Source organism: Vipera berus, assembly GCF_964194415.1.
Source record: "Vipera berus genome assembly, chromosome: 5".
NCBI classification, from domain to species: domain Eukaryota; kingdom Metazoa; phylum Chordata; class Lepidosauria; order Squamata; family Viperidae; genus Vipera; species Vipera berus.
This window is the reverse complement of record NC_138207.1, coordinates 6,942,438-6,957,130: the sequence shown is the minus strand read 5'-3', so window position 1 is coordinate 6,957,130 and position 14,693 is coordinate 6,942,438. Positions and strand designations below refer to the sequence as shown.

General features: G+C 45.1%; 1 protein-coding gene across 1 annotated transcript in view; it reads right to left on the bottom strand.

Moving 5' to 3' along the window:
• The window catches only part of VWA5B2 (von Willebrand factor A domain containing 5B2), a 57,658-nt gene that overhangs the window by 7,168 nt on the left and 35,797 nt on the right, over window positions 1–14,693 (bottom strand). The window contains exons 11-17 of the mRNA XM_081329173.1: window positions 14,222–14,336; window positions 12,629–12,814; window positions 11,795–11,993; window positions 9,938–10,233; window positions 7,923–8,148; window positions 6,329–6,670; window positions 2,693–2,830 (exon numbers count right to left, since the gene is read on the bottom strand). Coding sequence (XP_081185299.1) covers window positions 2,693–2,830; window positions 6,329–6,670; window positions 7,923–8,148; window positions 9,938–10,233; window positions 11,795–11,993; window positions 12,629–12,814; window positions 14,222–14,336 — 1,502 coding nt within the window. The remainder of the gene's footprint in view (window positions 1–2,692; window positions 2,831–6,328; window positions 6,671–7,922; window positions 8,149–9,937; window positions 10,234–11,794; window positions 11,994–12,628; window positions 12,815–14,221; window positions 14,337–14,693) is intronic.

Here is a 14,693-nt window from a genome sequence, read left to right as displayed (position 1 = left end):
GAGTCAAAAAAAAAAGGGTGGGGGGGGGGGAAAGCTAGCTTAACATTTTGAAGAAAAATTCGAAAAGGAATCTTTCATATTATAAATTTGCTACACCCAGTGTCCAAAATTATTGAACTATAGAACTGAACAAGTTTGTTTCCATTTATTTGTTAATAAGAGTTTAATAAATGTTTATTTGTGAGGCAACTAATTACAAAAAGGAGGAAAACTGGCATTACTGGACAATGCCAATATCCTGGAACCATCGATCTACTTTATGCCATTGTTTCTATCGATCTACTTTATGCCATTGTTTCTATCGATCTACTTTATGCCATTGTTTCTATTTCTCCTAGGATCTAGGAGAAATAGCTTACAGGTAGTCCTTGATTTACAGCAGTTCATTTAGTGACTGTTCGAAGTTAAAATGGCACTGAAATAAGTGACTTAGGACAGCTGTTCACACTTACAGTCATTGCAGCATCCCCATGGTAACCTGATCAAAATTCAGACGCTTAGCAACTGACTCATATTTATGACGGTTGCAGTGTCCCGGGGATCATGTGATCACCTTCTGTGATCTTCTGACGAGCAAAATCAATGGAGAGGCCAGATCCACTTATTATTACCTTAAGAAGGCTGGTGAGTCACTTAACAAGTGTGACAAGAAAAGTTGCAAAATGGGGCAAAGCTCACGTCTCGCCTGGCAACCAAAATTTTGGCCTTAATTGTAGTCGTAACTTGAGGACTACCTGTATTTTCTTCTAGATTGTAGTAATTCTGAATCTTGATAAATAGGAATTGTTTTATCTCTTGGGGAAAAACGGGGGGGGGGAATGAGAGAGAAATGAATTTTAAAAAAAACGTGCATCTAATTTTAAACATAAAATAATATAATGAATTCTCCGGATTCTGCTTCAATGCTTACAGTGGAATTTTTCAGCCAGGCAAGGAAGATATGATATGAATTTCGACTGGTGGGGTCTCGGAAGAGAGCTTTCTCTGCCAGAGACCCTGCCCTATGGAGCATCTTACCCACCTCTCCCCCCACCGCCCGGAGGAGGGGCAATGCCTCACTCTCCTAGCCCTCTGGAAGAACATTAAGACCGAGCTCTCCCAACTGGCTTGGGGGGGGGGGTCTAAGAGCATGGCTTTTCGACCTTTTTACAGATTGTACCACTTTTAGGACATGACAATATTCGAGTACCACCTGTTCTGTACCAGCCTGCTACCGGCCCTGCAGAAAAGGCAGGGACAACCCCTTTACAAATGGCAAGAGGCTGGAATTACGCCTGCCAAATTTATAGCTACAAAAACAAACAAGACACGAACCAAAAAACAGGAGCTTTAAGAAACACGAACTATCCAAGCAGTTGCCTTCAGCAAACCAGCCCTCCCCACACATTCCCCTTATATAGAGTTCAGGGCGTGGCTTCTCTCTGCCTCCTTCCGAGAAGCCCCATTGCCTTCCTCTGTTTACTCCTAATTGACTGCCTCCTGCGTCGGGCGTCCTTGAACAGGGCCAGCTGTGGGTCATCTTCATCCACGCTGTCAGGCTCACACAGCTGGGTCTCCGTGGTGACCACATGGGAGGGGCCTGGCTGAGGGCTCTCATCAGCAAGATCTTCAACCCCCTCAGCAAGGTCTTCAACACCCCCCTCCTCCTCCTCTGAGTCGTCCGACCCAACTGCCGAACCCACAGGCTGACCCTGAATCACAACACCACCAGTGCTTAGCAAGCTATCAAAAACGTGATGACCAAACAAAAAAACCCCACCAAAACAGGTGGGGGGATTTGGGGCTTTACTGGTTAGATTCATTTGTTGTTATAGAAATGTCTGGTTTATATTATGGAAAAGTAAAAAGTTGAGGTTTGATGTTAATGCTTCCTTCCCACTATAAGAGTGGAACTCAGAAGTCAATGCCTTTTCTTTTTCCCTTCTCCCCTCCCTTTACCCCTTTTTCTCTCACCCCCCCCGCCCCCTCAACCTTTGCTAGCAAAACCCTCCAGCTTGCTCTCCTTCGCTTACACCTTGCTCGCACAAGCTTTTCTCTTGCTCTCATTCACACCCACGGCTGCTCACAAAAGCCCCTCGCTCGCTCTTTCACTCGCCCTCCGCTCGCAAAGGCCGCTCACTCGCTCTCTCCTCACCGCTTCACTAACAAAAGCCTCTTCTGTTCTCTCTCTTTCTCCGCGTATGTTTTTTTCCCTCTCCCACCAAAACCTGCTCCTTTTATAGCTTCTCCTCTTTCCGCCTCCTCTTCCTCCCTTTCTCTTCTGGGTGTGGCAGAAGTTCCAGTCAACAAGCAGCCGGGCGTGCAGATCCTGGGGCTTCTGCCGAGCCCGGCAACTCCAGTTGGTCTCCTCCAGGTCTGTACGGCACCCCTTTAGCTGGTTCCCTCCCCCACTACACTTGGCTATGGGTCACGTACCACCTGCCAGGTGTTAAAGTACCACCGGTGGTATGCGTGCAACCGGTTGAAAAGCCCTGTCTAAGAGTACGGGTTGAAGGTGTTTCCTCTGCCTTTTAACTCTGCAATCGTTCTTATTAACTCTGTTTTGATTTGGCTTTTAACTTTGTTTTTAACTATGGCATTTATGTGGGTTTTTAACTGTTTGACTTATAAACCGCCCAGAGTCGCGCAAAGGTGATCGGGGGGTTTATAGAAATTAGATAAATAATTACACTCCCATTCTGGGTAGTCCTACCTGGGCTGCGAACTTGAAGTGCCAAAGGCAAGGTCTCCTTAGTGGAAGAGTCTACAGGCACCGCGGAGGTAAACGTGGATGGGAGATTGCAAGCCTTGCTGGACTGGACAGCTTTAAGACGGAACCTTCGGAAGAAGCCTAGAGAAAAGAAGAGAGAGAGTTATTTTGTTGGTTTATTGAATGCGTTTTAGAATTGTGGTCCCATTCAGTTAATACTCAGCCTCTTTATGGCAGAACCACAAAATAGCATTAAAAATTGCAAAAGATAAAGAGGAAGCGTTGAAGGTCTGTATCAAGAGAGACCACCAAGGAGACCTCAGATGTTCTTGAGGTACTGTCAGCAGCCATCCTTCAAAACTGGCCATTCTGTTGGCTAGAAAAGATGTTATAAACAAATACTATTATTATTACGTGTCACGCTAGAAAGGTATGATGAGGATCTTGCATGTATTAACAGTAGTAAGAATTGTATCTGTATAGTGTGAGAAAAATGAAGAAATCTTACTGGAAGAAGAGAAGATCAAGAAAGCACTGGATTGTGTTGTATTGGACAGGTTTATATTGTGCAAGATGTACTACTGAGTAACAAATGGACCCAAACAACATGTTGTTTACTAAGCACTTATGAGTTGGAAAAACAGAAAATTTATCAGACCGTGCACAGTTTCATTGTGCAAGATAACCCAGGAGTAAACAGTGGTCTATAGTAAATGGTGGTTTATCTTGCACCATCTACAATATTATACACCAGGAACAATATACACACATACTGTATGCTAATACAGCCGGATCCAACAAACCACAGTTACAGCAGGAAACGGAAGAGAGAGAACACATCAGCAGAGCCTTCCCTTTAGACAAAGGCTGTTAAAGAGACACAGACCCTGCTGAGACATTCCCATCATTACATCTTATATCTTACATTACATAAGCTGGTTAGCTGTTAAATCAATACCTTGACAAAAATTATATATATATATATATATCGCGAGACCCCCAATTTCACCCCCAAAAACTGGAAAAAGTTATTGACTCGAGTATAAGCCGATCCGCCGTTCTGCAAGCCTCTGCCACCGGCCTGAATACACAGGAATACCCTGTGTGGCCGCGGCTCTCGGGGAAGCCCTGGCTGTCCGCTTCCTCGCTCCACGCTGCCATTCGGGGCCCGCGCGTTCCCCGGGCAAATCGCCTAGCCCAGTAGGCGAGGAAACACGCCCGCTCCAGTCGCCCCCCCTTCCCTCAGGAGACGCGAAGCAAGTGACCGCCCGGAGGTTACCGAGGACTTGCGCGCGGCCGAGGCTTCGGTGCTTCCAGGATCGCGCGCACCTCTCCCAAGCCGCCGCCGTCCGGAGACCTGCCGAAGTTTGGGGAGGTTTGGGGAGGTGCACGCGCGCCTCCCCAAACCTCCCCAAACGTCGGCAGGTCTCCGGACCTCCGCGCCCTGCCTGCCTGCTTCTTTCCGCAGCGGAAAGAAGCAGGCAGGCAGGGCGCGGAGGTCCGGAGACCTGCCGACGTTTGGGGAGGTTTGGGCACCTCCCCAAACCTCCTCAAACTTCGGCAGGTCTCCGGACGGCGGTGGCTTGGGAGAGGTGCGCGCGATCCCGGAAGCACCAAAGCCTCGGCCGCGCACAAGTCCTCGGTAAGTTTTTTTGTTGACTGGAGTATAAGCCGAAGTGGAATTTTTCAGCCCAAAAAGTGGGCTGAAAAATTCGGCTTATACTCAAATATATACGGTGTGTGTATATATATATATATATATATATATATATATATATATATATATATATATATATATATATATATATATATATATATATATATATATATATATATATATATATATATATATATATATATATATATATATATATATATATATATATATATATATATATATATATATATATATATATATATATATATATATATATATATATATATATATATATATATATATATATATATATATATATATATATATATATATATAAAATGTTTGTTAAGCATTCTTCATTAGCAAGCCAAAAAATTTACATACACACACACACACACACCCCTAATAACTTTAAAAAAGTGAATCCCAGGCATAGAGCCTTGGTGGAGCAGTGGGCTAATGCCTCCTTAAGTAACACCAGCTGCCTGCAATTAGTGCAGGTTCGCATCCCACCAGGCTCAAGGTTGACTCAGCCTTCCATCCTTCCGAGGTAGGTAAAATGAGGACCCAGATTGTTGGGGGCAGTAAGCTTTGTAATAATGCCACTTGGGGGGTGTATGAAAGCCCTAATAAGCAGGCATATACATAGAATGAAGGCTACTGCTAAGCTTGTAAGCCGCCCTGAGTCTTCGGAGAAGGGCGGGATATAAATGGAATTAAAATAAAATAAAATAAAATAAATTTGTGTTAATGGTATAAAATCCTCAAACTCTGGGATAAATATAAAACAGCTATTTATTGTTAAAAATAATAAAAACAATGAAAACAATGAAAACAACCATTTATAAAACCTAAATATCCACTGTCTTAGCTTTCGCTGGTGTGCTGCCAGCATCATCAGAGTAAGCATTGGGGGGTGGAGAGTTTGCTTATAAGCCTAATTGACTCCGCGTTCTACCGATCGATCGTGTAATGGCAGTGGAACTGCGAAAGCTAAGACAGTGGATATTTAGGTTTTATAAATGGTTGTTTTTATTGTTTTTATTATTTTTAACAATAAACAGCTGTTTTATATTTATCCCAGAGTTCGAGGATTTTATAACATTAAAACACACACACACACAAATTCCCTAGAAGGATTCCACATTGGTGTTACAGGAAGTTCTCGACTTACAACCTCAGCTGGGACCAGAATTTCTATTGCTAAGCACAGCAGTTGCTACGTGAGTCATGCCCAATTTTAGGTCACAGTTCTTAAGCAAATCACTGCAGATGCTAAGTTAATCATGTAGCCGTTAAGCAAATCTGGCTTTACCTATTGACTTTTGTCAAGGTAATGATTTAATAGCTAACCAGCTTATATAATGTAAGATGTAGGATGTAATGATGGGAATGACTCCGCAGGATCTGTGTCCCTTTAAGAGGCAGCAGGGTCTGTGTCTCTTTAAGAGCCTTTATATAAAGGGAAGACTCTGCTGAGACTAGACAGCCATTTGTCCGAAATGGTATAGGGTTTCCTGCCTGAGCAGGGGGTTGGACTAGATGACCTCCAAGGTCCCTTCCAACATTATTATTATTATTATTATTATTATTATTATTATTATTATTATTATTATTATTATTATTATTATTATTATTATTATTATTATTATTATTATACGTGTATGTATATTGTTCCTGGTGTATGATATTGTAGATAGTGTAAGATAAACCACCATTTAATGTAGACCACTGTTTACTGTGTTTACTCCTGGGTTATCTCGCGTGATAAGACTGTGCACCCTCTGACAACTTAGCTAGCTGGAAGCTCGTTGGAAAGGTTACAAATGGGGATTGCATGATTCCTGGATGTTGCAACTGTCATGAATACATGCTGGTTAACAAGTGCCCAGATGATGCTGTGACTCTACCTCCAGACCGGTTGTTAGTTAATAATATACCAAACTTGAAGGCAGGAAGACTTGAGGAAAAGGAGCATTTACCGTGTTCCACTTCTGCTTCTCTCTGAGCCACAGTCTCGTTATCCCGGATAACGGAGGCAGCGGTCAGACGGTGAAGTAACTTCTCCAATCCCGGGTTTTGCTGCTGCTGTCCTTGGGAATGTTCCAGGCTGTCTTTGGGGAGGAACAAGGAATCCAGGCCACCGATCACCTCCCAGGAGACGGGCTTCCCTGCACTGAGGGCATGGATCACCACCTGGCATTGGAGAGGAGGCAGGGGGTTGCCATCGGCCATTCCTTGCTCCAAGGCTGGTGATGGGCTGAAAAGGTAGGGGGGATCCAACAGCATATCCCAGTCAAGATGGGCAGGTGACAGCAAGTTGCCTAGAAAAGAGTAAGCCATTGGGATGCAGAGGCAAGGTTTTGCAACAGGACACGACTTGCTCAGATAATTCAGAAAGCGGGGTCCTCGGTGGTCTCTGAGCTTACTGTGTTTCCCCCCAAAATAAGACCCAACTGTAAAATAAGCCCTAGCGTGATTTTTCAGGATGCTTGTAATGTAAGCACTACCCCCCAAAATAAGCCCCAGTTAAGATTGTCAGCCAGACGGATGCATTTACTACGTTGTTTCCCCGAAAATAAGACCTAACTGGAAAATAAGCCTTAATGTGTCTTTTGGAGCAAGGTCTTATTTGGGGGGGAAACACAGCAGTGGGATTTTTTGGGGGCAGATGTTTCATCACCCAGCTAGCATTGATGTTGTTACGTAGTTGGTTAATGAAACGTCTGCAAGAAAACAACCAAGCTCAGAGAATACTAAGGACCCCACAGTTCAACCCCGAGAATATTCTCTTCTATTAGTACCAAGCCCTGATGTTGGTTAGTTGGGACATGAAATGTCTGCAAGAAAACCACCATCCACAGAAAACACCAGGGACCCCTCTGTTCAACCCCAAAGTACATATATTCTCTTCTATTAATCCCGAAAGGTGAAGCAAGTCAGAAGCATTCCTACTGGTTACTGCTAGCATTGGACCTCATGAATATTCATTTCCCCACGTTTGGAACCCTGGCATAGTGCTGATTTGTAAACCCATTAGAAGATCCCTGCCACTGACGTGGGTCTGCTTCAGTGTAAGCCAGAAGGAAATCTACCTTACCATTTTTCAAATGTTGCATTCATTTGTTGGGTCTGTATCGTACCCTTTTGTCCCGTTTTTGAAGGCAGCTTACGTGGGGAACTTCATTTTTATCCCCATATGCTGTGGGGTAGGTTGGGCTGAGCATGTACAAGTGGCCCAATGTCACCCAGTGAATTCCCACGCCCGAGAGTAGATTTGAACCAAGGTCGACCTGGTCCTGGTTCAACACCTTAACCCAGTGTTGGGATTCAAAAGTGTGAACAACCGGTTCTCTGTGTGGATGCCCCTTCCGGAAGTCCATTCTGGGCCTGGGCAAGAAAAAAAAAATAACTACTGGTTCTGCCGAACTGGTGCGAACCGGCTGGATCTCACCACTGCCTTAACCACTTCATAACACTCACTTTCTACTTTTTTACGCGCTGGTAAAAATCTCAACCTTTCCAATTTGTCCTTATCGTCCTGTTCCTCAACTTTCTCCATCCCCCTTCACTCACTGGAATCGGCAGCAGCCTTGGGCTTCTTCTGCAGCTCAGGCCCAATCTCATCCAACTGCCCTTCCAGAGATCGATTGGGTTTTTGGGATACTTTCTCCAGGGCTCGGCGCAGCCGATGGGCATCCAACTCGCCATGTGGGGAAGAGAAGCTACGTCCAGACATGGCAGTCTTAGCCAGGGCTTTCTTCTTTCGCATCAACTCTTCAGAGCTCAGGGCAATGGATACCTTCAGAGAGAGGAAAAGAGGTAAAGGTAAAGGTAAAGGTTCCCCCGCACATGCGTGCTAGTCGTTTCTGACTCTAGGGGCCAGTGCTCATCTCCGTTTCAAAGCCGAAGAGCCAGCACTTGTCCGAGGACGTCTCCGTGGTCATGTGGCCGGCATGACTAGATGCCAAAGGCGCACGTAATGCTGTTACTTTCCCACTGGAGTACTTGCATTTTTACGTGCTTTCGAACTGCTAGGTTGGCAGAAGCTGGGACGAGTAACAGGCGCTCACTCTGCTACGCGGCACTCGGGATTCGACCCGCCAAACTACCGACCTTCTGATCGACAAGCTCAGCATCCTAACCCACTGAGCCATTTTTGGACAAGGGTCCAAAAATGGAAACCTCAGGAAATGATGTAAGAAAGACAAATGATTTTCCTCATACGGATCCATGAAGGACCTAGATGTCCTTTATGCAAGAGTGATGATAATGATGATACCAACAATAACAGAAGAGCAGAGTTGAAAGGGACCTTGGAGGCCTTCTAACCCAACCTCCCGCTCAGGCAGGAAATCCTGTACCATTTCAGACAAACGGTTGTCCACTCTGTCTTTAAAAACCTCCGGAGTTGGAACATCCACAACTTCTGGAGGCAAGTCGTTCCATTGGTTAATTGTTATAAATGTCAGGAAATTTCTCCTTATTTCTAGGTTGGTTCTTTTTTTCCTTGATTAGTTTCCATCCATTTCTTCTTGTACTGCCTTCAGGTCCTTTGGAGAATAGGTTGACCCCCCTCTTCTTTGCTGCAGCCCCTTAGACATTGGAACTGTTGTAATTCAGTGTCAACCTGTGCTCCTAGCAGCTGAGTCTGAGGAATCTGAGGAGGAGGAGGGGTTTGGAGAGCCTTCGGTGTCGGAGGGAAGCTCTGATGCACTGCAGGACTCTCAGCCTGGCCCCTCCAGTTGTGTTCCTCATGAGGCTCAGCTGTGTGAGTACAAGGTGTCGGACTCAGAAGTCACAGCTGAATCTGTTCAGAGACGCTAGAAGCAGAAGGCAATCCAGCAGAGTAGAGCAGAGAAAATCAATGAGGCAACTCCGTGAAAGGAGGAGAAGGCATTGAGAAGCCACGCCTTCTGCAGATAATAAAAGGGGAAGGTGTGGGCAGGGCTGGTTGCTGAAGGCAACCGTTCGGAGACACTCAAAGAGAATCCTGGTCTGTTCTTGTTAATCTGTTTGACTCTTGTTGGACGTTTTGAATCATGTATTTTTTGGTTGAAGAAAATATTCTGCTGCTTTTTTGTTCGAAAGACTTTATTATTTGGAACTGTAAATAAATTTGGGTTGGGTTTTTTTCCAGCCTATTGATAGTTAAAAGGAAAAAGGGGTTGTCCCTGACACACAAACAGGGCCGGTTGTAGGCTGGAACAGAACAGGAACACTGCTGTCATGTCATAGCAGAAATGACCGTCATCGCCATCGTTGTAAAGCATAGATGGGGGAAATAATGAGTTCAGCATTCAGAGAAAGAATTGAAGCCTTCCAGGAATTAATTGCACGACTGACTGAGTAATGGATGGAGACTAATCAAAGGGAGAAGCATTTTCTAACAGAAGAATTAGTCAGGGGAACATCACTAGAGGGTTTTTTTTAAAAAAAATGGACAACCCTTTGTCTGAAATGTCACAGGGTCTTCTCCTGCTTGAGCAGGGGCTTGGTTGGACTAGAAGACCTCCAAGGCTCCTTCCAACTCTATTATTCTGTGGTCTCTACAACATGCTGGAGATGGTGAGAGTTTTGGGGTTCCTCACCTTAGCTGCAGCCCTAGCCTGAGTCTGGGTTACTGGAGCAGACTTAGTGGAAGAGTTGCAAAGAGACGCACTCTTCTTCTGTCCTTGCTGTGAGGTGCTTTCAAGAGTCTGGGCTAAGGAGCCTTCCTCTGGAGGTACATCTCTGGAGCCGGTAGACTCACTGCTGGTAGAGCTGTGGCATAAGCCCTGGCTAGGGTCAGTGCTGACTGAGCAGTGAGTAAGCACATATTGCTCCTGGATGTAGGAAGGCTGGTAAATCCGCTTCCAGATGTCTCCTCCAGACACAGGATCTCCACCTGTCAGGGAGAACAATTTATGGTGACCGGCTTGGAGAAATTTGCCAACTTATTTTCTATCCCACACACCCCCTCAGCTGGAAAGGTCAAGAAGAGAATTAGATCTTTCTCTAGGCCAGGGGTAGGCAACCTCGGCTCTTTTATTACTCCTGGACTATGCTGACTCAGGAATTCTGGGAGTTGAAGTCCAGTTGCCTATCCCTGCTCTGGGCAAAGATGTGCTCCAATTAAAAGCACCTCTTTTTTTGCGCCTTGATTAATTCAAAGGGGAAATTCACTGCACGTGTAAGTGCGGAGATACGTAAACAAAAGCCTCAGGGTCCCCCTCTCACCTCGGAAAGCCTCAGGGATAAGATATCGTTAAGGGTGAGAGTGATCGTGGCTGCAATTAGGACTTTTAATGTTCCTGGGATCGTTTATTAAATTGTCACCTTCATTTTTAATGGGACCCGAAAGGGAAACTATCAAACGAGTGGCCAGTTAACCCTTTTCGCTGTAGTTTCATTTTCATGTCGTGTAAATGAAAATAAAATTACATTGCAAGGGTGTTTGTTGGTTTGTTTGTGTCCTATTTTGGCAACGTGGACCTTCAGCGCCCTGAAGCACCCTCCATCTGGCAAAAAGTGTGCACCCCACTGCATTGTTGTTATTGTTAGCTGCGAAGTCATGTCCGACCCATCGCGACCCCATGGACAATGTTCCTCCAGGCCTTCCTGTCCTCTACCACCTTCTGGAGTCTATTTAGGCTCACGCCTTCTGCTTCAGTGACTCCATCCAGCCACCTCATTCTCTGTCGTCCCCTTCTTCTCTTGCCCTCAACCTTTCCCAGCATTAGGCTCTTCCCCAGTGAGTCCTTCCTTCTCATTAGGTGGCCAAAGTATTTGAGTTTTAGCTTCTGGATCTGGCCTTCTAAAGAGCAGTCAGGGTTGATCTCCTCTAGGACTGACCGGTTTGATCGCCTTGCAGTCCAAGGGACTCGCAGGAGTCTTCTCCAGCACCACAGTTCAAAGGCCTTTCTTATGGTCCAACTTTGACTGCCATACATTGCAACTGGGAAGACCTTAGCCTTGACTATACACACTTTGGTTGACAGGGTGATGTCTCTGCTTTTTAGTGTGCTGTCTAGATTTGCCATGGCTTTCCTCCCGAGGAGCAAGCGTCTTTTAATTTCTTGGCTACAGTCCCCATCTGCAGTGATCTTGGAGCCCAGGAAAATAAAATCTGTCACTACCTCCATTTCTTCCCCATCTATTTGCCAGGAATTGAGAGGGCCAGATGCCATGATCTTGGTTTTCTTAATGTTAAGTTTCAACCCAACTTTTGCACTCTCCTTCTTCACCTGCAACAAGAGGCTCTTTAGTTCTTCACTGCATTAGCTCTGCAGCAAACTCTGTATTTTTTTAGACTGAGCTCCACTCACAAGCACTGATGATGTTGCCTAATTTGGGTAATGAAATGTCTGCAAGAAAACAACCAAGCTCAGAGAGTACCAAGACCCCTGATCACTATCCAATTCCCAAGTTGCTCCTTTAAAATGGTTATGAATATTGCCTGCACTTACTCTTCATAGACTCATCGGTGTCCCCAGGTGAAAACTTGGTGGATATTTCCTGGGAAATGTCGTGAAGGCCCTTGCAGCACTCTGGATTATCTCCAGCTAAAGGTGGGAGGGCTCCATCCTGTCCTTCTACCTCCTCCTGGGATGGAAAGGCTGGCCCTGCGGATCCTCTAGAGAAACTTCGACAGATTTGCTCTCTGCCCTAAGGAATACGGTAACCAAAAAACAATACGGGTAATCCTTGACTTACAACCATTTGTTTAGCGACCATCGGGAGTTACAGAGGCACTGAAAAAAAAGTGACTTATGACCATGCCTCGCATTTATGGCCATCACAGCCACCCCCCATGGTCATGGGATCAAAATTCAGGTGCTTGAGCAACCAGCGTGTTATTGACAGTGGTTGCAGGGTACCCGGGTCATGTGATGGCCATTTGCAACCCCTGGAATCCCGGCGAGCCAAGTCAACGGGAGAAGCCAGATTCACTTAAGGACCGTGTGGCTCACTTCATAACTTCAGTGCTTCGCTTAACAACTGCAGCAAAAAAAAAAAACACCACAGCAAAGTTGCAGGCTGACTTAACCACCAGCTGGCTTAGCTAGAGAAATTCTGCTCCCCATTGTTAAGTCGAGGGTCGCTTGTGCATTTGTGCACGCATGAAACGAAAAAACCCCTGATGCGGAGAAAGAAATAATGGCTCTTCCCCACCAAGGATTGCCACAGGCCAACTAAGGTTTTGAGGGGTGTTGGATCCAGGGGTTGATCACAAAGTGAAACCAGGGACGATATATATATATATATATGTCATCTACTTTTGAAGGAAACAATTGCTCAACTGTTGCTTTCTTGTCCCGGAAGCTGGCAATGTGGTAGAGGGTGCAGTAGCTGATGAGACGGTCTCCGGGATAAAGGGCCGCAATCTCGTTGGGTGACAGCAGGGCCTCCATGGTGTCAGGCACATACCAGTCAATGGTGATGTCACTCACAGCTGGCTCAATGGCTTTCTTCAAAGACTTTATCAGCTGGGGGCAAAGCATATTGAAGGTTCACCTACGGCAGTCCATGCTCTACTTAACGGACCTGGAGGCAACGAGGTTGAGTTCTCCACCAATCGAGTGGAGCTCAAAATATCATGGGCAACAAGGAAGGAGAAGTCCACATTTTTTAAAAAGTGTCTGGGGAAAACTCCAGGAGGTGACAAATGGAAGGAGATGGCGGTTTTGTTGAATGTAATATGCCTGCTCCCAAGGGTGCTTTTCCAAAAGGCAACTGGACTTTCTTGGTTTTCTCCTCGAAAAAACATTTCACTTCTCATCCAAGAAGCTTCTTCGGAACTTCTTCCAGCGAAATATTTTTCAAGGAAGAGAACCAAGCAAAAAAGTCCAGTTGCCTTTTGGAAAAGCACCTTGGGGACAACCATGACTGGATGATGGAGAATCTCCATAGACATTTAACATGCCTTGGTTACTGTATTCTTCCTCCTGTCCAAAGCCCTCACTCGTTGGGCCCAACTTGTCTGATATTCTTATTGTCACAGCCCTTTCAGCCGTCATATGCCAAAAGATTTTTGGAAAATGATCTCTGTGCCTTCTAGGAATAATAATAATAATAATAATAATAATAATAATAATAATAATAATAATAATAATAATAATAATAATAATAATAATAATAATAATAATAATAATAATGATGATGAGGATGAGGAGGAGGAGGAGGAGGAGGAGGAGGAGGAGGAGGAGGAGGAGGAGGAGGAGAAGAAGAAGAAGAAGAAGAAGAAGAAGAAGAAGAAGAAGAAGAAGAAGAAGAAGAAGAAGAAGAAGAAGAAGAAGAAGAAGAAGAAGAAGAAGAAGTTGGAAGGGACCTTGGAGGTCATCTAGTCCAACCCCCTGCTCAGGCAAGAATCCCTATACCATTTCAGACAAGTGGCTGGCCAGTCTCTTCTTAAAAACTTCCAGTGTTGGAGCATTCACCACTTCTGGAGGCAGGTTGTTCTACTGGTTAATTGTTCTCACTGTCAGGAAGTTTCTCCTTAATTCTAGGTTGCTTCTCTCCTTGACTAGTTTCCATCCATTGCTTCTTGTCCTGCTTTCAGGTGCTTTGGAGAATAGCTTGACTCCCTCTTCTTTGTGGCAGCCCCTGAGATATTGGGACACTGCTATCATGTCACCCCTCACCCTTCTCTTCATTAAACTACACATACCCAATTCCAGCAACCATTCCCTATATGTTTTAGCCTCCAGTCATTAGCAATGACATGTTGATAATATGGTGAAGACAACATTTCTCATAGGTGACACATAGTTCATCAGCCTTGGTGCTCTATAATGCGCATGATCTGATGATGGGTTAAATGCCTACCACCCGAACTTGGTGATTGGGAACCTATGATCAAATAAAAAGCATTATCCAAGGAATAAGAGCCCCACCTTAGGCTGCAATCTTTCTCCTGGGCTGAGGAATTCTGCCTGGCCTCTGCTAACTTTGGCCAATCTCCTGAGGAGCTGATGGCAGGCAGCAGACCCCAGGCCAAAAGTGAAACACCTGTAAGAAAGAAAGGGCTGGACTTCAGAGACAGAACTGCCACTCCTTTGTATTCACCCCATTCTAAATTGTGCACATTGCGTACACTGGTCCTGTCGTGCCACATCTTTATGGCTGGCTGCCAAATGCTACAGCTGTCCTTATCAGCCATTTGTAGAAGTTGAGGCTGCGGCTTCTTAATTCCAACTGTTCTTCGAGCATGAATTGGCCGAACTACAAACGGCATCATAAAATAATAACAGAATAACAAGAGTTGGAAGGGACCTCAGAGGTCTTCTAGTCCAACCCCATGCTCAAGCAGGAAATCCTATAACATTCCAGACAAATGGCTGTCCAATCTCTTCTTAAAAACCACCA